Source organism: Dermacentor variabilis, chromosome 1 (assembly GCF_050947875.1).
Source record: "Dermacentor variabilis isolate Ectoservices chromosome 1, ASM5094787v1, whole genome shotgun sequence".
Taxonomy (NCBI): Eukaryota; Metazoa; Arthropoda; class Arachnida; order Ixodida; family Ixodidae; genus Dermacentor; species Dermacentor variabilis.
Genome location: NC_134568.1, coordinates 201,343,492 through 201,370,747, shown reverse-complemented (window position 1 = coordinate 201,370,747; position 27,256 = coordinate 201,343,492). Strand labels below are relative to the sequence as shown.

Below are 27,256 nucleotides of genomic sequence, written 5' to 3'. Positions count from 1 at the left end.
AGGAAAAGGCATTAGCAGAGAAAAAAGGCAATGCAACAATATACTGGCCCTGCTTACAGTGTAGCCTGGACATACTGTTATGTGAGAACTATAGAAAATTAGGGCAAATTCATAATGGACACATAAAACAAAGTGGACAAGGGTAGGTGCTCGTTACCACTTTGTTCTTTGTCCATTATGAACACGCAGTAATGTGCAATAGTAATTATGCAATTCCAACTAGCCCGACAGTCAGCTCTCGTAACGTTATGGCATTCTTAATACTTTAGAACACTAATTCACAAAATTTATAGACACAACCAAATGACTTTGCACGCACAGCATGCAAAGCTTGTGGCTAAGCTAAATGCTGAAAAATGAAGCATGTTACAATAAAGGTATGCTCAAATGGTCACACACTGCAGCAGCATTTGTGATTCCACATCAAGCTGTTGCAGAGCAGGCACAGCAAATAGGCACATGTAGATGGGCTAAGAACACAACACAGCGAGAATTTCGGCGTGGTTTATTGTGACAACTCATAAGGCAAAGGAAGGAGCCTTGAGATATCTGCAGGCAGACAAAAAGTGGGCATATGTGTAACAGAGGCTCATTTGAAGATTTTGCCTTGGTTAAACTTCTTGCCATTGAAGTCGCCATCCCACTTGAAGTATTCATCAACAAGCTTCTTTGTTTCAGGTGCATCAGGGTCCAACTTCTTCCAGTCGTACGACTCGTAGTCGACTTGCCAGTCATCTGAAAGTTTGAACGCCAATTCGTGTCCCCTCCAAACCCAGATGCCAGAAATGCTGCTGTTGTTGTCTTCGCCAAAGAGGATGACACTGGCAAATGCATGCTTTCGCATCTTGTCCAAGCGCTGGAACATTCCAGAAATTAAGTTGCAGCTCATGAACACCTGAGTCAGCTCTTCAGGGTATTTGTACTCACTATACCAGATGCTGTAGTGCTCTTTGTCGAATTTCTCCCAGAAATATGGGACAGAGACTGTTTCGCTCTCATTGGAGTAGCAGCGCTTGAAATCATCCATGTTGAAAGTACCTTTAGGGAATACTTCAAAAGGATCTTTCTTTGGAGGCTCTGCTAAAGCCGGTTCCAAATCGTCTTCCGGCTCAGGGGCAGCCTTGGGTTTGGGCTCCTCCTTCGGCTTTGTTTCCTTCTTTTCAGCTTTTTTAGTAGCTACAGTGCCTTTTCCAGCCTTGCCTTGTACCTCCGCGTAGAGGTTGGGGTCAAACTGAGCCATCTTCTGACACAACTGGACCTCTCCCAGTACAGCCTGGAACTCAGGCTGGTGTGCAAGAGTGTCGAACCATCGGTTGACGTTTGCATATGGGGCGCGGAAGGCGGGTTCCAGCACTAGCTTGTAAAGCGGCAAGAGCGCCGTGAAAACTGCGATGTCAGCAAGAGAGATGCGCTCACCCACGAGGTAGGTCTTCGACAGCAGGTGCGTGTTGAGGTACGACAGGATTTTCTTCACATCTTCCTTGGCGCGCTCGGTAGCCTGCTTGTTGTACTGGATGGCGCCGAGGCAGGGAAACACCCACGTGCAAGCTGGTGGCAGAATCTCGCAGTCGGCGAAACTGAGAAATTGGACAATTTGAGCTTGTTCCAAGAGGTTCTTGCCACGAAGCTGGTCGTTCGATACGTAAAAGGCGATGGCATTACTCTCGGTGATGACTTTACCGTCGGACGTCTCAAAAGCCGGTACCTTGCCGAGAGGAAACTTCTCGAGAAAACTCTGAGAGGTGTTGGTGAGACCGAATACGAAGTCTGGAGCATCGCAGCATACTTTGAGCTTGAACTGGCTATATTTTGCAGCGATAAGAATTTTGTAGGCGCGGAAATTGTCCTTCCACGTGTACAGGGTACCGGCTGCCATCTTGACCAGCGTCGAAAAGGAGAGAAACAGGCACAATGAGCTCCAACGAAAGTTTGCTTTCCCTCTAGCGACTAATATGTGTACTATAATAAGTACAAAGTAACGAAAGAAAATACCTTACAAACCACTAAATTATACAAAAGCACGTGTTTCAATTAAAATTTATTTTTGTACCTAATGTTTTACTTTTTTGTTTTTAGACACCTACAAATAGCTTGCTTGGATTTCAGCAGCAGCACCATCGACATAGATTCTGTAGGCGTAGCCACATAGCGGCGGAGCGCTGCGTTTTGCTACACTCGCTACACTCTAGTTTTGCCGTTTTCCTGCAGTGTAGTGGTTTATTCTATGAGTGTAGCTTTACGTTTTCCTCTGGGTTTCTCATGGTAACAATTATGTGCGGAAGATGTGAATAACGGCATTTATATCTAAAATATTCTTTAGCTTTGGCTGACTGGCATGGCGTCAGTAAGTGCTCATAATCATTCTACGACGGCGTGATTACGCCATTTTTGAGCATTTAGTTTCAGTTCTCAGCGTGCAGCAAGTTCTTGGTAGATTCCTTTTTATTGTATTATTATTAACCTGTCAAATGTATTTGATCTTGTTACCTACAGGTATCTTTTCTTAACTATTGGGAGATATCTAAGCATCGAACGCGGCCCCTTGTCAGGTATCACGTGCAATGCAGCTTTGTCCTGTCGTTGATCTGTACACAAAGCGAAACAAGAAACGCGTGGCAGAGGGGCTTGCGACAGGTGACGGCGTCAATTCGCTTGATTTTCTCAACTTGCTTTCCTGAGCGCTAGAGCCGTAGGCGCCATATATGACTTCTGTTTTCTCAGTTCGATTTCTACCGGACGAACTGAGAAAGTACAGCTCCCAACACACGGAGCGGTGCTCAGAAGTGCGTTCGCCAAGATGCGAAGCGTTGGCATGACTTATCGCCTCGCGAAATCAATCTTTCACTACAGCGGCCGTCTTCGCTGCACGTAGGGCAGCTTAAATAAACATGTTTAGCGCGCAGCACTACTCGCAGTGGCCCGCCTGATCGCAACTTTTAACAATGGCAGCGCTGCACAGTTTTTTCTTGAACCTGTCGGCCTCAGCGAAACGGGCGGCCACTGCATCTTCAGGCACGGAAATACGCGGGAGCAAGTCGCCTGTTGTAAAGCGCGAGAATTTGCCAGAACTGTGGGATATTTCAAGGAAACATATCTGCGTGTATACTAAAAAAAAGCCTGCTAAAGAACGAGTGGGACGGGAATAACAGAACGCGCCTATCGCATGCAGTGGACCTCGTAGAAAAGGGTATATCGTGAAGTCATTCTTCAGAATCGTCCTTGCCATATTATTCGCCGTGAAGTGTCCGGAAAGTGCCCCGTCCTACTGTTCCCGAGGGCTAGACACCCTGTTCGTATCCCCAATCTTCATGTTGTCCTTGCTCAGTATTAATCGCGTTGGCAGATGTAAAATCGAGGAAAGGGTAATGGAAGAAAGGAATGGCGAATTAATTCTATGAAATTGATTTGCTATTCAGTTTGAGATGAGTTTGTAGCTTTGTGCCACATTCAGGTGGATGACAGTTGTCCTTTTCGTGAAGAGAATAATGATTATTTTTGTCTTCAGTTCAAGTTCTTGTTGAGTCATCTGCTGCTGTTTTGTTGTCAAGGAAACGACAAAAGCACTCCATGAACACCCAAATGCTTGCAGTCACTCTGTTGATGTAGTCACTAAGTGCAACATTCAATTTCACCATTATCGACCTTTCTTTTTTTTTTTTTTTGCTCATATGAGTGCAAACCATACTTCATCCTTTGGATCATCACCTCATATCCAGTAGGTACAGGCAGGGACAAAATAATACGGGATCTGCAAGCACGTGTCAAACTGCCTTCTTGCACCCTTTAATGTAGCAAGCACCTACGGTTGAGATATGGCATTTGGCATGCTTATGCTCGTGTGCGTGCCCCTAAGCCCATTTGTTCCCAATGTGCTGTCAAAATCGTGATAATTACAGCGGATTACACTAGGAGAGCGCTGTTCTTTTGCTGGTGGGGGTGTGCAGTGTATTGTCACACTTCACAACACCTGAATGAAACACCGCTCTCCTTGTATAATCTTCTGCAATTATCGCGATTCCAACAGCATGCTGGCAAGTGCCCGTAGCCGCAGGCACATGAGCAAAAAAGGGCGCCCATGCACAATGCATACATTGACAGAGGGCGCTTGCTTCGTTAAAGGGTGCAAGAATGCAATTTGACACACGCTCGCAGATCCCATATTATTTTGTCCATGCCTGTACAGTGTGGCGGAATTAACAGTTTGACAGCGCTCCGCCAGCATCAGCGTTGCCACCTTTAAGTGCAGTGGGGTACAGTGCAAGCATAAGGGAAACGAGGCATACCTCCAGGTCTTTTTCACACTTTACTGGGCTGCAAGTGTCATTTTTTGTGTTTTGTAACAAACTTATAACGTTGTGGTAGCTGCTAGCAAAGCCATAGGCTGCACATGAATCATATACAGTTTTATGCATTTTAGTGCAATATGTGTGTATTAATACATAAGATATTCCTCAGCTGTGACATTGTTTTACTGGCTAGGTGACAAGGATGATCTGGAGGTAAGTGCAGCGCAGAGAACTTGGCTCTTCTCCAAATGCACACATTTTGGCAATTTCATGACGACGTCTGGACTGCTACAACACCTCATATAGGCAATGAAAGTTGCAAATACAGCACCGCTTACTGAGAAGAAATTGTGGTGACCCAGTGACCATCACTAGGTGGTACAAACACACACACAGATTCCTCACTCTAGACAACCTGTGCTTGGGGGCTCTACTGCTGCTGCCAGACTTAGCATGGGTGTGCATAGCTTGCGTAACAGCCAGTGCCAGGGTGTTGGCAACTTGGTTCAAGACTGCACCCTAGGTCGGCATGTGGCATTTGACTACAGTGGATGTAACTGCTGCTGCTTAAATGGGGCAGCTGTCGAAATGATTGATTACGTTTGCTTTTGACAGGGGTGCATGCTGGCTCATGGTGAGCACTTGTATCCAACTGCCAACACTCCGCGGTGCTGGCATCTATGTTGACCTTCGATTATGCTGCGAAATGTAATGTGAGATTCGACTGCTAACGATCCACTGGGAAACTTGAAAGAATTTCAGGTTACCGTGTACTGATTTCAAGTATAGCACATGTTTGGTAGTTTGTAGAAAGCTGGCAGTGATTAAATTTGCGAAAAGCATTACTGGCACTACTATGCCACTTTGCTACTTGCTACTTTGCTACTATGCTACTTGCTTTTCTGTTTATTCCCTCCCCATGTGAATATCCTCATAGTATCGCTTGTTGGTAACAGGTCAGGAAAGTGCTTCTGCCAAACATACACTTAAAGCATCTATCTACTTTGTAAAAATTTGTATCTTGTAGCTCGAACAGCCATCACAAGGTATGGTATTTATTGGTTAAGAATAGTGATGTGGGTGGGAGTTGGTTTAAATTCAGGGTGTGATTTCTGCAGCGTGAAATACTGAAGTGCAGAAAGAAAGGTAAAACTAGAAAGGTATTTACTAGCTATTGTTTAGAAACTGTTGTTTGCAGTGACCTACTGGGTAACATGGTAAAGGAACAATATGCAGCATTGTGTTCTCAGAAGTAGGATGCGAGTCTAGCAAGAGAAGAAACATTGTTATGGTAAGCTATGTGTATGGTTAGCTTGTTGACAAAGGCGTGCAATCATTGCACTACACCTTGCATCCAAACACATACAGGATGGAATTTGTCAAGTTCCAAAGTTTTACTCAGTTGCACGTACTGAAGCAGCCACCATAGTTTAGCGAGACTCATTTTGTGCAGACTATGCATAGTATTGAAGGTGCAAAGCTTGCAATGCCTCATGCAGGTGGTGCTGTGTGCGTCAGCTTGCATTGTATGTATTTTTGTTTGTAGTGACGTGCTGCTGCAGTTGGCTACCGAACCAGAGTTGCAATGGAACTCTTTGAGACCAGTTCATGGTTCATCAGAACTTTCTATATTGAATAGCCCATAGCGCTCACTGCAGATTGTACTTACTGTTATTATTATGAAACATGTGGGTAACGACCACAAGAAGGGAGACATGTATACACAAGCGCTTGTCTGTACGTGTCTCCCTTGTGGTCGTCTGTTAGCACTGTTACCCATATGTTTCAAGATAAACCAATCGCCCAAAAAGAAGTATTGATTATATTTCTCTTGTTCATATGCTGTTCTGTACGCTGAAATGTAGTCTACCTAACAAGTGGGCTAGTTGATGTCATGACATACAATTCATTATGCACATAGCCTGAAGGAGCAATGGACAAATACCTTGTGACCCTTTTGTCATCTGTAGTTCTCTCGCTCTGCAGGAATGATTCCTTCTATGCCCCTACATCTTAAAGAATGTCATGGAAGAGAACTGGTTAAGCGCTTTGCCTTGTGAAAGCGCTTCCTAAATTCAGCATATTGTAAAAAATAGTCTAATTTACTTTTCTGAATTGAATGTAGAAACAGTTCACATTATTAAAAATAGTGCATACTCTATATACATATTTATTTGTATGACAAACCTTGGTATTCACACTTGAGCACCTGTCATTGTATTAGTGCATGATGGCAAGCCCGAAAGCTGTAATTGAATAGTAGCTGCAATATCTTTGTTTTTCAACTCGGAAATACATAAATTTAATGCTAGGCTATTTTACTCAAAGCTTTAGTAGACGGAGCTATACAGCTGTGTCTTTTCTTTCTTCAATCTTGGATAGACATTACATGTAGAAAGCCCTTGAACAATTAAATTAGATGTGTTTAGTCCAGTCTCGTGCAATTTTCTTGTGAATATGGCACATCATGGATGAGACTTGATTGTATTCGATATCTTGTGTACGCATTCTAAGAATTTATGAGATTTATTACAATAGCAAGTGATAAAATGGCACTCCATTAGCTAACATAAAATTAGTGGCAATATAGTTCACAGGTAAAATATCAGACTCGCCCGTCTCCACGGCAGCACACTAATATTGATTGGAACCTCTGGTAGAAAATGCTTGAATATATATTGCAAAATATTTTTCTGCCTTTGACACAACTTGAGCCAATGCATCTTGTAATTATGGTTATCGTACTGATAAGCTTTGGGTACACTTAGGTAATGGACAGCGATCTCTCTTGCCTGTAAGGCCATTTCTGTGTAACATTTTCTGGAAAGTTTGTCTAGCATTACAGAAGAATCTTGGTATATATAGTTGTCTGCTGCCCTTAAAGTAGAAAAGGTACCAGGGCACATAAACTTCCAAAATCATAATTTATCGAACCTGTTGTAGATTATTTGAAAATTTCTTTAAACAAAACTTGCGCTTTGTAGCACAACTAATTGTTTCATTCAAATTTCATAGCTGCAGGCTTCCATGGTTGAGTGAGTAGTGTAATGGGCTGCTAGTACACCTTGCTGTATGCATCTCGAGGTAATATTCACACATTTTCACAGTATTTGTGCCTTGTGCTGTTTTTAGAAGACCTTGCACTTCTTACTTGTGCAGGTCAGATTGCCAAGTCTGCCGCTGCGGCTGATAGACCTTTGCCGACCTAAACAGCATGGTCCTGTCGCTAACTTGTGGCTTGGGACTGCTGGGCAGGCTGCTGAGAAGACAACCTGTCCCTTGGACCTGCCTAGTGAAGCTCGTGTAGTCATCTGTGGAGGTGGTGTTGTAGGCTGCTCAGTGGCATATCATTTGGCTCGAGACCATGGCCTTACTGATGTTGTTGTCCTCGAGAAAGGAGTGTAAGCATAATTTTGCTGCGACTTTAAAAATTACATTTTATCAGCAACTTTGAACCTTAAAACCAAGTTTTCATAGATCTGTCAAGCTATATATTCAGTAACTGTGCTCTGGTTTTGTCAACCTGAGAAAAAAGGATCTTGCTTGCTTCATATTTATTTATTTATTTCCTACTCTCGGTGTCATGTTGGGCTTGCTTCCTTCTGGAAATAGCAGTGGCTAGGAGCAAGATCAAGAGATGAATGCATTGAAAGGAAATTAGTTTGCTGAAAACACTGACTGTGCTGAGGTTTGTACTTGGACCTTGTGACCATTCCTTCTGGGTGCATGAACTTGTGATACATGGTAAACACACTGGATTCTTTTGGCAGTATTGTTATGAGAGCAAACACAGATAGGTGATCATTCTAGCTGAGATTAACAAGGAGTGGAGCTAAGTAGGGTATTTAGTGCACACAACAGATAACAATTGTACTATTGGTTTGGTGCCAAAGGGATTGAAAAATGCATTTGAGTTTGCCAAAAGGTTATAAAAAAATGTGCAGGCATAAAATAGGTTTGGTTGAGACAGAGCTTCAGGTAATCGAAAATCTCTTAAAAAGAACTTCATCCTGAAGTGTGGCCTAAATTTGCTACTACTACTACTACTACTACTACTACTACTACTACTACTACTACTACTACTACTACTACTACTACTGATGATGATGATAATGAAGGTAATATTTCTGCACAATTTTTTTAATATTCAATGAAATAACATTGCCTGTGGTAAATGTCAAGCTAGTCACAGCGAGCGGCCACCAGGTATAGCAGGCTATCAATAATGCAGAGTGGGAATGTTCTCTTGTAACTTGTTGCTTGCAGCAGCAAATCAGAAGGAAACTAATATATGCATACTTTATTTGTGATACTGCTTTGTCAACAAAAATTGTTGCTCCCTTGGATTTCTAAAAAGGCATTTTTAATGAGAGGCTTACGGGAGGCAAAAAAATTGTTTATGACTCTGAATTTATTCAGAGAGGGAAGGGATGGGAAACCAGAAAGTTGCTGATCTTGTCAGCTTACGTATTTCATTTCTTTGTTGGTATTGTGGGAGAGGAAATAGTTAAGCGACCATCATGTGAATATGCTGCAGACAAAATTAAACGTGTCATGTTTGACAGAGGTTTATGTACATCTATAGACTGTGTTACTTTTTATGCATTAAATGTACTGTGTGTCAAACAAATTTTATCTGACCCCAGCAGGCTGATCTAGTTGATCTGTCAGTCTACCTATTTTGATCTGTTTGATCTGTGCTAGCTGATTTGTCTGTTTTGTTCAAAAGCATTGACTTTGCTTTGACATATTTTTATTTACAGCATCTCTCTCATTGTGTCCTCTTTTCGCATTAGTGTGGAGTTATTACTGCCCCACAATTTTTCCATCTTTGGGATGACCTTTTTGTTATACGTATCTATTGGGCATAACATGAACACACAGTCTAGCATTTCCTCTTTTTAATCTTGTTCTAGAATTGGAGGTGGTTCAACAAAGCATGGTGCTGGACTCCTGGGGCAGCTGAAGGCCACTACCATAGAATGCAGAGTTTCCAAATACAGCATTCAGCTGTACAAGGACTTTGAAAGCAGAGGCTTTGACACAGGTATATGCCTTGAGCATGTTTCCTGCCTTATATATGTGGTCAGTATCAAATTAAATTGCCCATGGCATATTATATTTAACCCCGTATTTCCGCATTTCTCCAAAGATTTCTTGATAATCTAAACAACCAATTTACATTCTTGGTTGTCTAAATGTTTACTTTTGAAGCTGCAAACATTATATAAGGTGTTTCCTTGACTGTCTCAAATTATTAAATATAGTAAATTTTAAATGCAATACTTAATGAACTGTTTAATTTGTAACTTTAATGCACATGTAACTGTGGACTTGAAGGTGGTCAGTACTCGAGACATTTCCACTTACAGTAGAAAATCTGACAGCGGCACCAGTTTCCTGGTTAACTAGACTTTTTGCTTAATTCAAATGCTGTGGAAAGCCCTGACGAAAACCCATATACATTGCTGTGGAAGGAATACGTGTTTTGTTTGTGGGGATCGAGGTGCCTTCTCGCCCCTCATCCCCCAGCTTGTGCGTTGGGCTTAGCTTGATCACTGGAAACCGCCGCTGCAATGGCAACATGGTGGACACAGCTAGCACACCAGAGCTAATTTCCCATGTAAACTGCGCTTCTGCCTCCTGGTGTTGAGTCACTGCACAAGCATACGTCACCGGGTCACTCCTTGATTGGCCTTCTAAGTGGTGGCCTCCGGGCACCCTCTCCACCTGAGCTCTCCTTCGGCTGAGCACTTTGTCGCCACAGCACTTGTTCACAGGCCCGCAGTTAGTTGGTTATGTGGGACCTTTGCATCCGCAGCTTTTCGTTTTGTTTGATGGACTGCTACCTGGTTAGTAGCGCAGTGGACATGCATACTCGAACAGTCTTGCGGTGAGCCTTTGCCCATAAGTGCCGTGACTGTCGCACTGTGCAGCATCTCCACAAGTTCAAACTCGAAGGCGTGCCTTTTCAGAAAGCGTGCCTGTTCGGTTAAGCTTGAAAACACAAGACATTCAGCAGATGGTGCTACTGCTTCCCTAGGCGTGAAGCTGTTTTATTTAAATTAATTTTTATCTTTTAGTGGCCGATGCTCCTTCTGCCCGTGAAGCCATTTGTTCTTGCTTTTTCTTCATTTGTCATGCTGAAGCAGCTTTTAAACATGTCGGCTCTCTTTGTCTCATGCTGATTGAGTCGCCCTTCAAAGGGAAGAAAAAAAAATGTGCTACAGACTATTTCAAGCGATAGAAAAAACATTTCAGTTAATTCATTTTGCTGTCGTTTGTGAATTTGACCTTTTGGATAATTCGACCGAATGTTGCAGTCCCACATAAGTCCTATTAATCGGAGTCAACTATATTTTCAAAATCCGAAATGAAATGCATTAGTGTTTTATGTAGCTTTGTCCCACAGGCAAGTCTTTGTGGGAAAATCGCATCAGTGTGCCAGTGTATTTTTCTACAAGTTTGGGGATGGTTATTTGGTAACCGATGCTAGTGTGAGAATCCTTATGCAGAGGATATGGCTTGAGTGCAGAGACTGGCTTCAACTTTGCAACTGCTATATGTGCATAAGGGAATTGATCTAAAGACCTAATTAGTAAAAATTGTTAAGTAATGCTTTTACTGGCAACTGTCGCACAAATTCTGAGGTCCGCCACTGCTGTGAATGTTGGGCAGCAACAATCATAATCTTTGTCTCAAATTCCCTGTTCTCAGCACTTGGAGACAGTCACTGTTGAAACAACTGCTGGTTGCTACAGTTGGCAGGTGTTGAAATACCATGATAAAATTTAAATATGCATGGTACTGGGCACTTCCTAGAAATTTTGCATTGGTGGAAATGTCGAACAATTAAGGAGGGGAGAGAGATGTATATTTTTGCTGTGACAAACATTCTGCAGTTGGCACCACATATGTTGAACTTGTATGTTTCAAATTATTACTAGTTATAATAATATTATCCCCTTGTAAATGTCATCTTGAAGTACCCAAGCACTGTGACTCGAACATCACCTACATTGACGCAATAGCATTAAGGGCCTCGTGTCGCACAAAATCCGGCGTCGGCGCCCCTGTGAGCGAAATTTCCCATTGTAGAGCAGGATTGAAATGATATAGTGGGTCGTTCTCTTGTGCGCTTTCTAGTTGGTTGTCCTTTTCACTGCTTTCGTCCATGAATGCCGCTTGCACTCGTAGTCCATACTCTGTCTAGACTGTCGCTTTAACATTAAACACCTTAACATTTGGTGGAAAGTGCTGTACCCTCAAACCTCCCATCCTGGAACATTGATCCCATACCCTGCCATCTACCATGCCTCGGGACGTCTCCTAGCAAACCCATCCTCCTGCACCGACTGCATGTCCTGGTGTAACTCATCGCCGCGACCCTGCTAACTTCACTGGCGCGGCTGATGCCTGTCTGGAGGACTGGCTCATTGCATAGGAGAGGGTCAGTACGCATAACAAGTGTAATGAACTAGCCAAACTGTACAATGGGCTGTTTGTTCTACCTCGCGGGTGTCACCAGCCTTTGATATAACAACCACGAAGCAGATATCCCGACCTTGTCTGCCTTCAAGACCGCCCTTGTCGACGTATTTTGTCGCCCCGGTGTTCATAAGCTGCATGCCGAGCAGCGTTTGTGGGCGTGTTCTCAGCAGCCAGATGAATCATTCACCAGTTACATTGAAGACATCCTGGACCTATGCAAGAAAACGAACTCGGCCATGGCGGAGTCTGAGAGGATCAGTCATGTACTAAAAGGTATCGAAGATGCCTTCAACGTGTTGCTCACCAAGAAACCTCGCTCCGTGGCCGAAATCGCACCCTCCACCAAAACGTTACGCGAAAGAAGGATTAAGCACTGGAAACTATTTACAGAGTATATTTACAAAGGATAACTGCAGCGCTGGCCAGTTCAGCCAACAACATTAGAGCCAGAGAGCGTTCGTCGTCTTCGTCGGGGCACACGCGTGCATCATCCACAAGAAACACGCAATATGCACGTGTCAATATTAAAGAGTATGATGCACCCTGTCTCTGTAGGATGTGCTTTTTGCAGCATTTCTTTCTTGTGTTTCCCTGATCAATCGCAACCATTGCTTATACATGAGACTTGTATTAGGGGGACCCCACGGCTGGTCTGTCAGAGTATCATGGCTTAATTAAGGTGCAATGAGCCATACCTTATAAGAGTGATACTTAGCTGTTATGTCCTTATGGACAATACAAGCTCATTTCATAGCCATAGTGCTTTTTTTGTTTATATGTCTTTGTTGTGCTGTAGGTGGTGATAACTCTGGGATCATTATGTGCATAGTGTTGCCATTGGTACATGTAGTGTGGTTGTGTGTGTGGCAAACATTAGATGCAAGAAATGGTCTCTGTGATTTGTTCTTGGTACATCTGGTTGTTGTGGACTGATCTGCCTCATATCACACTTATGTTGCACATGGTGAAGTGGTAAGAAGGCAGTCATTTGGACTGGTTGGTTGGCAGGGAAACACCTTTGCCCACTCTAAGGAGAACCTTGTCATCACTGCCTTTTAATCTTTTGTGGCTGTTATGATGGAAACAAATTCTACATAACCTTATGAGATAAGTCAAAGAAAAATTGTGGCCTAAGTATAATAATTTATGCATAGAATAAACCACCATGATCATTGTCTGCAATTACTAATGATAGGTTGATTTCAATGTGTGAATGTTTTTGTTGGAGACTTCTGTGGGCCTACCTGTCTTTCTGCATGTTATATTTCTTAGTGTGACTATTGCCGAAGGATAGGAGTATGAAAAACATTTTCAAAAGGGGCACATTGTTTTATGATGGAACCATTCAGCATATATACTGCAACAGTTCTTGAAGTACCTAATTACACTTTGCCTTGTGTGGCTTACATATGACATTTAGAATTGTGTATGCTAGTTCTTATATAGTACATGCTGGACCAAGGTACAGATTGCAGTATTCAGATGTATGAGTAATGTTTTGTAGCATAAACTTTGTTAGAAAGGGTCCCAAAACAACTTTTGTTAGAGCTGCAGTATGTCAAAATAAACACAGCAGCATGATTTTAAAATTTGAAAGGGAACTGGTATGTGTGTCCAGTTGATGCGTGAGGGGTGGTGTACTTGGTTGAATACACACTAATATAAGTGTGGTGCCCTTAACTTTTTCTGGTGGACTGAAAAAAGAAATACTGTGTAAGGTATTATGTGAAATTGTTGTATCCTGAAGAATGATCAGCTCAGCAGTCGTAACGTCTAAGAAGGTCAGAGATATATATGTGTAATGACCTTTAGTAGGGTAGTCAGTACTGTGCTTAATGAAATGTAGATGGGCCTCAATTCTGGGCTAATATCGAAACTTCGATGGCTGGAAAAATAAATATATATTTTTGAATTAGACCAATCAGAGATAAACATCAACAATAGCAAAATGAAGGTCCTTTCAGTCTCATCTGAGACAGTAGTCATGAGCCCTTTGCACGGTTACATGGTATCAAATGCTTACGCTCATCAGACACTAATCACCTGGTTCCTTGTCATTCTTTCTCTCCTACAATACACTACCCATGGTATTCTCGAAATTTAATGCTTCTGAAACATGTTTGAAATGGACCGCTTCTGAAAAGGTCAAGAGAACTCTCTGATTGAAACACATTTCTGTGGGGCCACACCCACCAAGTCCAGCGTGCCTTTTGACTTATTGAGGCGTGCTTGTTGAACCCTTTATGAGTTAAATGGTGCTCTCCTTCAGTAAGCAGGGTGGTGTAGTGTCTCCGGAGATTTGTTAATGCTGACTTTAAGTTGCTTCAGCTGACATCCTAAACCCTTGCATCACATATTACAATTCAGTCACAGGATTGCATCGCTGAATCTAGGCTGATTTCAGAGTTTCCTATTCCAGATCAAGTTAAAAAAAGTAGTAGTAGTGTCTTGTAGCAGTCATACTATATCTTTTCCCTCCTTCTTTTTCCTTGTGAGGGCGTGTTTTGGTCAATCAATGCTGACATAGTATTCTAACCACCACCAGTATGCCCTGTGCTCTACTACTACTACTACTACTACTACTACTACTACTACTACTACTACTACTACTACTACTACTACTACTACTACTATTATTGTTGTTGTTGTTGCCTCTTCTTTGCTCTTAACAGAAGCCATGAGTCAGTATCCTTAATTTAACAACATTAAAGTTTTCCAAATACTTTTCTTTTTGTCTAACTGACTTGAAATTTTTAGTTTATTTCAGTGTAAAATTTTTCATGGAATGCATTGTATTGCATTGGGCAAGGTTTTAAAAAGTATGGCAGCAGTGTTTTTGATTTTTGTCTTCAGGATGGAACCAGTGTGGAAGTCTTCTTCTTGCTCGCACAAAAGACCGTCTCTTTTACTTCAAGAGACTGGCAGCAATGGCAGCGTAAGTAGAAAATTTACTGCAAAAGATGCAATGATGCATTGTTGTCATGATTTTGTTTAACAAATGGCGACATTGACCTATTGTAGTGGTTGACTGGGATAACTGGCACTTAACCTCGCCCTGTTTACATTTTTGTTTGCAATGTTAACTTACTAAGACAACATTCAATCAGTCACATTTTCATCCTATCACATTTTGTAAACACGTGCATCAACGTTTCTAGCATTACAGCTATTCATTAAATCAGGTGCTACACACCTACTTATTCCTCAATGCTTGTAATTAAATCATGCACTACATTAATCATGATTTGCTCTGTGGCGAAAAGTGGTGAAATGTGCAAATACGTATTTAAGCAGAGGCGGAGCAGAGTGGAGGGGCAGGATACCTTAGACAGTGCTTTATGAATTTATCATGGTATTAGAATTGTTGGCAATAAATATGTCACTGGCTTCTTGGCATGTTAAACTGTTGTATGAATGGACATCAAATAATTTTTTGCCAACTCAATGTTTGCAGCTGTGGCCATAGAAAAATTAAGTGATGCAGGCTTATTAGTTGCTTATTAACATCTTTTCATGCAGATGTGGCTCATTTTTGTGTAGGTCTGTTTTTTTGCTGTTTTCTCTATTTTGCCCTTATCAGCATCATCATTTATGTCCACTGCAGGATGAAGGCCTCTCCCAGTGACCTCCAATCACCCCTGTTTTGTGCTCGTTGATTGAAACTTGCACCTGAAAATTTCCTAATTTCAACACCCCACCTAATTTTCTGCTGTCCACCACTGCACTTCCCTTCTCTTGGCATCCATTATGTAACTCTAATGATCCACTGGTTACCTGCCCTATCCATTACATGGCCTGCCCAGCTCCACTTTCTTCTTTTAATGTCAACTAGAATATTGGCTATCCCCGTTTGCTCTCTGATCGACACCGCTCTCTTCCTGTCGCTTAATATTACGCCTAACATTTTTAATTCCATCACTCTTTGCTTGGTCCTTAACCTTTTCTCGAGCTTCTTTGTTAACCTCAAGTTTCTGCTCCATAGGTTTGCACCAGTAGAATGCAACGATTGTGCACTTTTCTTTTTAGCAACAGTAGTAAGCTACCTTTATCACTTACTTCATATTCTGCTTCCTTGTCATTGCCGCTTAATTAAATTATATTCACTAATGTCTCAATGAATCATTTTGGGGTATGTGTTGCATTGCAATATTGAAATTGGTCAGTACTAAAGCCACTACCATTTGGCAAAGATCTCAGGACAAACATGAGACATTCTGATATCCATCCCCAAAGAATGCGGCACAACAGATTGGCATTCCATGTATTTTCTCCAGCAGTCTTCCTTCTGCCAACCACTGTGGTAGCTGAGTGGCTATGGCATTGCACTGCTTAGTACAAGGTCGTGAGTGCGATCCCAGCCTTGGCGGCCACATCCCGATAAGGTCGAATGCGAAAACTATCATGTACCTTGCATTGGGTGCTTATTAAAAACCCTAGATAGTTAAAATTAGCCTTTGGTCCCCCACTGTGGCGTGCCTCATAACCAGATCATGGTTTTGGCACGTAAAACCCCCGAATTTTGTCTTCCTTCTGCACTAGCTGACGAAACTGTGTGGAACACCATTGTTTTTTATGTCACATTTTGGGGGTGAGTGTTTTGAAACTGGGGGTCATCTCATTATTACCACTACATACACACATCCTTGGCGGGGTTTGGCTTCAGCTGTGCAATTGCAGTGCTAGTCCTAAGGTTAGAAATTAGTTAATTTGTAAAGGCTTGTTAATTGGGCTTATTAATTTGTGTATTATGTCCGCTTCTGGACCTCCACTGTTGCTAGTAATGCATTGACAAAAAAGTATTTTTTTTATCTCTTCGAAAAAATGTTGGAGAAGACTCACTGTTTTGATGACTGACATCTGTATTGGTGTCTTGCCTCATCAATGATGGCCTTTTACAGAATGTCATGTTGCTCATTGAAATGTTAGATCCAGCCTCTACCCCAGTGAAAATCAGTGTTTTGAAGCAAATGAACTGTGTGCTTTGCCTTCTCTGCCAATATTGGCCCATTAAGTGGCAGGTTCCGTGTACAAGTGCTTAAAAATCATTGGTACAGTGCCTCATCAACTTTTTTTCTGACTCCTTGCTGCATCCTTTTCTGTTGACTGCCCACGGGGTTCTGGCTACCAAGCAGTCTGCTTCCAAAATGAATTATCGTTGAGATCGTTGGCTGTAAGATCATAATCCTGTACCAACTTGCACACCTTCTTGCTTTTCCTAGGGTCTTTGATGATGCTGTGCTTCATTTTTAGTGGTATCACTGTGCACTGCGCCTTCACTGGCTGCTGCACTTTGCATTGAAGTGGGAGTGTTGTAGGTTCATCTATCAATGCGCGAGCTCTCCAGTTGTCAAACAAACCAGCAGAGTCAGAAGTACAGATTAAAACAAGCATATGCTGCAACCGTGTTGCAAAACCATGCTAACTACACATGAGGTGCACTGGAAAGGGGCGCTAAGACTGCCAGGATGCATCTCATGTGATCTTCCAACCACATGCACAGCCGCCACTGCTGGCATGTGAGTGAGGCCATTTGAGCACAGAAGGTGGAGAGGGATCTTGGGTAGACTGCCTTCACCTCTCTTCCACATTTGAAGCAGTCAATCGAGGTTTAAAGGGGTGAGGAGCACGCTGCATGTACACATGTAACATCACATGGTGCCATCACATGGAACTCGCATCCTCATTTTATTTTTTTCTTCCTGCTGGCCCATACTTTACCATACTTTTCAAATAGTTTAACTGGTAACTTCACTGGAAAACGTTGCAATAGGTGGTTTATTTTACCATAGAACATATTGTTCAGTTCTTATTGTTGTGGTTTTACATTGTTATATTTGATATATTCTTCAAAGTGGTATCATTATAAGTAGGCTATACTTTGTTAGTGCTTGGTGTTGTGGCATGTAATGTATAGAGTGTGTTCCAAACTCAGCATAAGCGTCTGCAAATTCTCACAAAATACAACAGTGATATTGACTGTATGAGCTGGTAAACAGCCTTGCATAATTTGCCGCGGTAGCTTAGTGGCTGTGGTGTTGCACTGCTGAGCTCATGGTCGCGGGTTCGATTGTGGTCGTGGCAACTGCATTTTGATGGGGGCAACACGCAAAAGCACTCAAGTTTGTAGATTTAGGTAGATTTAGGTGCATGCTAAAGAAGCCCAGGTGGTCGAAGTCAATCCAGAGTCCTCCACTACTCACAATCGTATTGTGGTTTTGGCACATAAAATCCCAGAATTTAATTTAACATTGTATTACTGTTTGAGCAACACAGCTATTGTTTGCACAAAATATGGTCATTGGATGTTCCCCCACTACCCCCAGCACGTATGCCACCATCCAACCACTACACCCACCTAACCGATGAAGTTAAGCATAATACACGGGCCTAAACATTTGCATGCATTGTGAGGCTAATGAAAGATTTGATGGAGGTTAACAATGGCTGGCTAAGCCTTTTCACACAGCCTCTCAAAAATCCACAGCATATTGAGAATCGGCTTGTGACAAATTTGTTTTCGAGTTTGCTATAGTATCTACAGGGTGTTTCACATAACTTAGCCAAACGTTAAAAATATGCAAATGTCATGTAGCTGGACTGAAACAAGGTAATGCCGTTTGCCATCACTTGGAGATACTCAGATTGTTTTGTGTATTCTGCCTAATTACATACTTAGTCTTAATTAATTAATAAGCTGATCAAATATTATAATTACATAAGAAGTGTTAATAAGACAATTGTAGAGCAACATGAAAAGCTCCCGATACAGCTTCTGTTGCTCAATATGTGCTACATAAAAGTGTTTTTCCGAGCATGAAAGAAGCCCACAAATACATGCAAAATTGCCACGTGACTGGCCACTCGAGGCACTCCTGATGCGGTAACAGTGTCACTGTGTGTCCTCAAGACTGACAAATTTTCCTGCTTCTACACGTGAAATGAATTTTTGTGTTCTTATTTTTCTTATCAATTCCCATTTTCTGTAGGTTGGCAAATTTTGAAAGGGGCTTGCGTGGTGATAAAATGTTTCAACAACACATGTGATATGCTTAATGTGAATTGATCTTAAAAGCAACACCTTAAATTTAGTGTTACATGATAGCCATGTGTCACACTTTGTGTTTTATTGAGGACTAACGATAAAATATTTGTGTCCTGTACGCTTATGCACAACGTGCTTCTGCACCCCATGCAGCTGATGATCATAGTGCAATTCATTTCTAAAGATATCAGTGAGTAAGATAGAGATAACATTCCTCACAAATGATGACATTCTGAAGAAGCATATAAACAGTACTACAGTGGTGCTTGGAGCCTATCTGTTCACTGTTACAGTGGTAACTAATTAAAGTGGTCCTGTTTTGTGCAAGCCATCTTGCAAGAAGAGTCAAGGGGATTGTGCTCTCCAAAAAGAGAGGGAGATTGTGAGTGAAGGCGGAGGAGGCACCATAAGGTGTTGCAAAGCAGCAAAATGTAGAGAATCTTGCACCGTCTATTCAGTCAGTCTTTCAATCCTAGTTGCTATTGCTGGGTGTTGCCTAGGTCATATACTTATCACCGGTGCTAGAATTTGACAGTGTAAGTACATTCTGTTCATAGTTCTATTTGAAAAAAGTTGTCCTGATCCTACACTCTTAAAATTTTAAGTTTGCACCCTTTGAGGCTTATCTTGTCCAACAACAATATTGTTATCTGTCTTGCACGCATTTCCTTTCTTTAATGCTGTGCGCCTTGTACTTCCAGGCCATGAACAACATGCGTGTCATCAGTGTGGCATAGTATTCTCGACAAGAAAGTAGCGAGGGCAGAGTTTTCAAGAACGGAATTTCAAGCAACACAGATGACCATTATTGTTGTGGGACAAGATAAGCCCCAAAGGATGCAAACTTTTTTAAGGGTGTAGGCATACTGTGGTCAGATTCTGTATGAAGTGTCCAGGTGGACAGTGAGTAAGGATGGGAGCTGTTTAACTAATTAGCAAAGCAGAAAAACTGACAATTCAGCATTGATGGCCTCAGCTGGCACCATACTTCTCCTACGCCATAGTGTGGAGAATTGTCTCTCATCTGCAATCAGTCATTTTCTTTATCATTGCACAAAACACCTCATGAAGTTTTGGTCCTGCAAATATCAACTGAATGACTATGTGCTGATATTTTTTAACCTGTATATGTTGCACTCGATTGCAAAGTATATTGAACATCATATGCTTGCAAGTTAAGTTTGCAGGTCGGTTCTACAGTGTTCTTGAATTTTTTTTTTTGAAGAGAGTATGCATGGCAGCCAAAGCTGTTCGGCATTTTTACGATGGCAAATGGAATGCTCAATTTAGCAGGCAGTTTCATCAGGCAAAACCCTAGATTGCCTGCAGAAGGTGCATATATCTGTGAACCACCAAAACATTTCAGAGTGATTGCTTTGTTTAGCTGTAAACAGGGCTGAATCAGTTTCTGGACTGGTTTAGAATGGTTCAATTGTTTTTTCGCAAACCCTTCTGAGGTGCTGGCCAAACTGGTTTGTAACAGTCCCATTATATTGCTGTGGTTTGGGTTCAGCTCCAAAATGGCAACACACATTTTGGTTTAGGTTCAATGCTGGTTTACCAGAATTAAGTGGTTCAGTTTCAGTTACAGGTTGATACCCTGTAGGCATTCTCTTCTGTCATACTACTGACTTTATGTCGTAATTACCCCTTGGCCCCCTTACTCTTTTGCTCCATGACACTTTTGTCGACTGCTGCATTGTGCACAGGAACTCCTATTTAACTAGTTTGATATGATGTGAGCTATGGCGTTTAAGTGTATCTTGCCTGCTGTTGCTCCTGAAATAAATACGCACATGCTACCACTCTAAGTCTGCCACCGAATTTTCTAAAAACCTCTTGAAACTGCTAAGTGCACTTGTTACAGCATAACTCTGTGGTTAGTGTGTTTGGCTCAGAGCTTCATGTTGTCACAGTGGCACGAGTCTGCTCCTCAGTGGTTGTGGTTGCAAGTTTTGCTTTTCATTAGCCTTTCCACCTTGATGCCAGCTCTTTGTCTGCCACATCAGCGGTGCGTGCCTATTGATCTTCTGGTGACCTTTTTCGACAATTCACCACTAATGACTCTCTTATTTCCATGCCCAAGATGACTTTTCACTGTGAAATTTCTCTTGTATCAGATGAAACAAGTGATGATAAATCTGCATGCCAAGCAAACAGTGATGTAGCTGGTAGAAGTTGCGCAAGGCACTTGCATTCTTAACCATTATGGCATTATGGATGTACCACTGCCAGAAAGTGAATGCAAGGCTACATTCTAGTAGGTATATTGCATGGCCTCCCTCATAATTCTAAGAAACACTTTATGTTCTTTCATTCACTAAGTAAGATCTTGCTATTTTCGTTTAATTAACTGTATTATGCAAAGGGTTGGACTGACACATTTAAGTGTGCTTTGTTGAATTAATTATGTGGCTTCCATATATGTACAACATATATTCAAAAAGAAACTGAACTTTTGAAATAGCGTGCCAATCGGCAGAGGGAGCGCGCTGCGGCTACTGAGCGCACATAGCGGCAGGTTTAGAAAACAACCTGCCATTTGCAGTGTTTCTATCTGACTGTTAATTGGTGTGCTACAGCGTCTGAAGTGAGCACGTGCACAAGCGGTTCATTGGATTTGTGCCAAAGTGACAATGCAAGAGCTTGAAAAACAATGTGTGTGTGTGAAATTTTGTTATAAACTTGGCAAAACTTTCTCAGCGACATTTCAGTTGCTTATCCAAGCATTCAGGATGGACTGTATCAGTCACATGCAGTGCTATGAATGGTTTAAGCATTTGAACATGGCAAATTGTCGGTCGGTGACGATCCCAAGCCTGGACGACATCATTAAGAGATGATGGCCATGTCCAAAGAGTTTGTGCTGTGATACGGGTAAATTGTCATTTAACTGTTCGGGAAGATGCTGTCAAAGTGGGCATCCGCATAGGATTATGCCATCAAATTTTGAGTGACAAACTTGAAATGCGTCTTGTCAGTGCCAGTGACAATGAAAACTTCCTTAGGAGCATCACAACAGGCGATGAGATGCGGGTTTATGGCTATGATAGCGAAATGAAGGTGCAGTCATCTCAGTGGGTGGGCAAAGGAGACGTCTCCTTGTCCAAAAATAGCACCCTCGAGTCGGTCAAAGGTCAAGGTAATGTTGGTTGTGTTGTTTGACTGAAAAGGCATTGTCCATCAGGAATTTGAACCACATGGTTACATAGTAAACAAGGAAGTCTGTCGGGAAATTCTAGCGCATCTGATGGCTGCTGTGTGCAGTAAGAGGCCTGAACTGTAGGAAAACCAGACTTGGATGTGGCATCATGACAATGCGCCAGCTCATGTGTCACTCCTTGTCCGCAGCTATCTAGCAAAACATCACTCTTGCTGTGCCCCATCCATTGTATTCTCTGGACTCCAGCAGACTTTTTCCTTTTTCCCAAACTTATAACCACATTGAAAGGATGTCATTTCCAAACCATAGAGGAGATTCAGAACAATGCGACAAGAGACCTGCATGCGATCCCAGTAAGTGCGTTCCTGGAGGCTTTCCAAAAATGTAAGAAATGATGGGAACAGTGTATTGCCAGTAGAAGGGACTACTTTGAGGGGGACATTGCTTAAGATGTTCTACAATAAGAAATAAAGATGTTATAGCAAAAGTTTGGTTTCTTTTTGAACACACCTTGTATATGTATGAAGTTATTCTTGCATCTCAACCTACATTAATTTGCTACTTTTCTTGTTACGTTTTTTTACTGATGTCATGTTACTGATGTCACATTTTTTACAGATGATATGCCATGCTGTAATGGGCTACCCTTGTATTTGTCGTTTTTGTCTGTGTTTTAGGTCACTAAACCTTGAGTGCCATTTGCTGTCTCCTGCAGAGGCACAGTCAAAGGCTCCAGATATCACAACTGAATTGTTGGAAGTAAGCAAACTTGTGTTCTTATTTTCTCGCTTTCTTTGTTTTAATTAGTGTCACTGATGTATGCTATTCCAATTGTCATGCAAAAGTATTAAGTTTTTATTGACAAGCTTTGTCTTAAAGGAAAGCTTGCTTATATGACATTGCTTATGCAAATAGTAAGTTTGAAGTTTTCTGTGCCAGCTAATATACCGTTTCAGATTCTATTGCTTTCTAAGGGTTGCTGTGTTCAAGTTCTTAAACTTTCCCTTAGTCCTCATGTGTGCTTCTCAATAAATAGGGATTACAGCAGTGTTAAATTTACCATTCATATTTTTCTAATTACTATTTTAATTAGTGTAAGCTACAAAAGAGCTTCTTGGGTCTAAACAACCGTCTCAAGCCAATGTGAAAGTTCATATTTCTGTTTACTAGTTCTACAGTGCTTGAAGAAAAAACTAAAGCAATCATATACATATTATAATTTATTTAGCCACTAGAATTGGCATTATTTTAATGAAAAATTGATAGTTTTCTGTCAGCTTGTGTATGTGATCAACCATGAACATTAGTGGGACTATTACTATCTGAATTCCCAGTGTCGGAATTCAGAGGTACCTGTACCTTACTAAAGCAGTGCAAAGTCTGCAATAGAAAGTCATTTTAAAGTCCTATTAGCAGCTTTGTCAGAGATATAGGATGCATGTTGTCATTCTACTAGACTTGACATTGTTCCAGTGCACTGTACATTAACAATATTTTTCTGTCAAATAGAAGGAACATTGTCTTTTTGTTCTAGCTGAAACAATGAAAGCCCTACATTTTTAAAAGCTTCACCTAAAACACTTTGTAATCCAAATGGCAGCTAAGGCCTTTACTTCATTGAGATGGTCCTTTCTTTGAGATGTAAATAAGGCTTTTATGTGTAGACATCGCCAGTTCAGAATAATTTGTAAATTTCTGCAATGTTTGCTGTCTTCATCTAACACCAAGAAAACCTCCACTAAGCACGCCTCAAAGAGGAATCTTTCAAAGTTGATTTAAGGCAGCCTAACTGCAATGAAGGCTTCCTTACTAAGGTAAGGAAATTACTCTGAGAAATAACCCTGAGAAATAACTCAGAGGGTGATTGCAAGAAGAGCTGTTTATGGAAGCAACATAAGCCATGACTCTCATGTTACGTTAATTCGTGGAAATGTAAACTCGGGCCCAAATTCTGGAACCTTCCTTACCTTAGTAAGGAAACCTTCATTACGGTTAAGCCACCTTACGTCAATTCTGAACGCTTCCCTTTTTTAGGTGTCCTTGGTGGAGGCTTCCTTGGCACTCCCTTACCGTAAGGCAGCTCTGAAGCTACCCTCATGCTTACTTGCTTTTTTCACTCATTGTGGGCTTCTCGGCAATTTCCTTGCTTCTTTCACTGAATGAGGGTTTATCGGCAATGCTTGCCCACATGATGCTCATCTGTGCATGCACAATTAATTTCTGGGGGCCGGCTGGCAGGTGAGATGGAAATGGCGGCTGTGAGTTTCAGTAGATGGTTAAGACGTTCGTTTGCGACTTATGACGATATGCCCTTGAACACAGATGCATCGAATTGATTTCTTACCTAATGAAAGGGTTCCTTTTGTGAGGACAAGTGAAGGGAGCTTTCAGAATGCACTTGCTTTCTCATTTCATCCTTTGTGGCAAGGAAGCATGAATGGCTCATCACATAAGGTTAGGAAGTGCCCCAAGGAAAGAAGGGTTTCAGAATTTGGCCCTTGTTATATTTACCCAATGTGTTACACCATGTCTCTTTCCCAGGGTGCACTATGGGTGCCTGGTGACGGTGTGGCAGATCCTTCGCTTGTCTGCCAAGTACTTGCTCAACAAGCATCTGAGATGGGTGTGGTTTTTATGTTTTAAGAACACCTTTCTGGTTTCTTTGTTCCAACATTACTCGCACATACATAACAAAATCTATTGCACAAAAATTTATGCAGATAATTTAAGGCTTTTGACCCACTCCTGCTTAGCAGGTGACTCTTTTCAGAGGAGATATTCTGAAATGTCTAGTGTCTAATTAAAACATAACAAAAACTATTACACAAAAATTTATGCACATAATTTAAAGCTTTTGACCCACTCCTGCTTAGCAGGTGACTCTCTTCAGAAGGGCTATTCTGTAATTGTGCACTAAGTGGACTGTCCATTTCAGTGCAAAGTTATTAGATAGAGCTCAAAGCCAGTATGGCAGGTGCCGATCGTCACCACTGACTCTTACCGTAGGCTCTGTCAACTCCGTGTGTGTTGAAATGGACAGTCCACTTAGTGGACACTTGCAAAATACCCTCCCCTTTGTCAATGTCGTTCATTATCTGTGGTAGGCCTGGCTTGAGCCTAAGCTGAACTGGAGGTGACTTTGGCTTTGTGTGGTTGTACCAGCATCAGTATTTATGGAATGCAGGCAGATTCAGTTCGGTATTATTTCATCAAATCACAATACCTCTTCGTTCATGTGCATGCATAGTTGCAGAAGACCAGCATAATTTTGATAATGGAAAAAATCTTCAAGTTTTCACAACTTTAGTATGTCTGTGGCGCAACTGTTATAAATAACAGACTGGCACATTCAGACACTGATAGAAGGCTCAGAAGTCCAATGAGATGTTAAGGGGTAGTTATTGGGGTGCAACAGTGTGAAATAAGGTTTAAAAGATATTGATGGGCTAGTTGGTGAGCCATTATATTGAAGCAGTGCACTTACATCTGACACATACACGTACACATAGAAAGGACATACACAGGCACTGTGTATATGTCAGATGTAAGTGCGCTGCTTAAATATAATGAAATAAGGTAAAATAAGTTATAATTAAAGTATCATTTATTGTCGCGACTGAGCATTACACTATGTTTCGTCTACACATCGGTGCCTGCGCACCCAGGTGTCCATATTACCTGTATTACGTCGATTGCGTGTGACAGTCACGTGTGTTTGTGAGCACATTCTTTTTGCACTCTATTGCAAGCTAAAGCATTTTTATTGGATGCTTCTGCTTTGGAATGACATTTGCATGTTGGGTCATACTGCTCACGAGGACAACCCAGGCTTACTGTTTTCATTGAGCTATGCTTATGGGATAGACTGTGGGCATTGCAGAGGGATGTGCATATTTTGCTTAACCTGCTCAAAAAAAGATTTTGTGCTAACTACTGCACTGTTCTTGCTCAAATTTTGCAGAGAGATTGCATTTTGGAGCTTACATCATTTTGGTGTAATATTTGGCACATTAAATTGCTTGATTTTAGAAAAAAAGTGCACATTTCCCTTCGTTTATAGGGATGTGGGCTGCTGCTGCAACAGTGTAAGCATAAACTTTTATTGCCACCTGCTGGCCACTGCAGAATGCAGCGTTTCAAGGAGGGTTGCTGTATGTTCCAGATGAGCGAGCGACACACGGAAGCCCTCCCTCACTAACTGCTTTCTGCAGCTGCCGGCAGGCGGTGTTCATGGTTCATTCATGGTTCATTCATGGTTCATGGTTCCACAAGTTCATGGTTGTGCCGTCACGGCAGCCGCTTGCATCACCATAAATGAAGGCAGCTTTGCACTTTTTTTCTTAAAGAACAGGCATATAACTGTACCAAGTGTTACAGTAAACAACATAGATGTCGGCTAGAAAATCCAATCTTTCTGCAAAATTTGAGCAAGAAGAGTGCAGTGGTAAGTGAAAAATCTTTTTTTGAACGTTTTAAGCGAAATATGCATGTCTCTGTATGTGTCACACTAACTAGTGACTGAAGTAGTGTTGCTTCATATGTTGAAAAAATTTGACAGGCTTTTCTGACTGGTTGAACATGGTACTAAAATGTTTTTGTGCTGCTAAGTAAGGGACGGCATAGGACGCATGAGGAATGCTAGAGACAAATTAATAAAAGAAGAGCACTAAAAACACTAAGGACGTGGAAAAGAAACACGCACCGCAAGCGCTCGTGTGGGGTGTGTTTCTTTTCCAGGTACTTCGTGTTTTTAGCGCTCTAAGTTTTTATTAATATGTATTACCAACTAGCCCACCTATCCATCCTTTTGCTAGATGCAAGGACTTATCTACTTGTACAACAGAGTGGTGACCTTTTCAGTAAGAGTTAGCTCTTTTCAGTTCCAATAATTCACTCTAATGTCTAACTTCACTGCCTTTTCTTTTGTTGCAGGCATTAAAATTATGGAAGGTTGCTCAGTTGAAAAAGTCACTTCACATGGCCGCCACAATATGCATGATGTGGAAACAAACTGGGGATCGATACGCTGTGAATATTTTGTAAACTCAGCCGGATATGTAAGTACTTTTGTCAGTCTACAGCTGTTATTCACTCTCTGTGTGGCTGAACACATGTTTAACTTTAAGCCTGTTAGACATGCAAGCGACGACACAGTGGTGGTCGCAGCGCACAGACGCAGCTTTGTTTCACATGCTCCATTTTGGTGTGATGTGTGCCACTTTGTTGCACAAGTTTTCATGAGCTCTGCCTTGCTCCACATTTCCATGTCTTGGT

At 41.7% G+C, this 27,256-nt stretch overlaps 2 protein-coding genes across 3 annotated transcripts in view; one reads left to right on the top strand and one right to left on the bottom strand.

Annotated features, from left to right (window-relative positions):
• Positions 1-488: 488 nt before the first annotated feature.
• Positions 489-1,906, bottom strand: eEF1gamma (elongation factor 1-gamma). Its single transcript, XM_075703326.1, has one exon. The coding sequence runs from the start codon at positions 1,874-1,876 to the stop codon at positions 590-592; it is 1,287 nt and encodes a 428-aa protein (XP_075559441.1). The 5' UTR covers positions 1,877-1,906; the 3' UTR covers positions 489-589.
• Positions 1,907-2,132: 226 nt separating this feature from the next.
• Positions 2,133-27,256, top strand: part of LOC142590924 (pyruvate dehydrogenase phosphatase regulatory subunit, mitochondrial) — a 121,499-nt gene continuing 96,375 nt past the window's right edge. The window contains exons 1-7 of one of the 2 annotated variants that reach the window (XM_075703323.1): positions 2,133-2,344; positions 7,446-7,687; positions 9,203-9,333; positions 14,631-14,712; positions 22,660-22,741; positions 24,524-24,605; positions 26,915-27,039. In XM_075703323.1, the coding sequence (XP_075559438.1) occupies positions 2,336-2,344; positions 7,446-7,687; positions 9,203-9,333; positions 14,631-14,712; positions 22,660-22,741; positions 24,524-24,605; positions 26,915-27,039 (753 nt within the window). In that variant the 5' untranslated portion in view covers positions 2,133-2,335. The remainder of the gene's footprint in view (positions 2,345-7,445; positions 7,688-9,202; positions 9,334-14,630; positions 14,713-22,659; positions 22,742-24,523; positions 24,606-26,914; positions 27,040-27,256) is intronic. The other variant, XM_075703321.1, reaches the window with a different exon arrangement.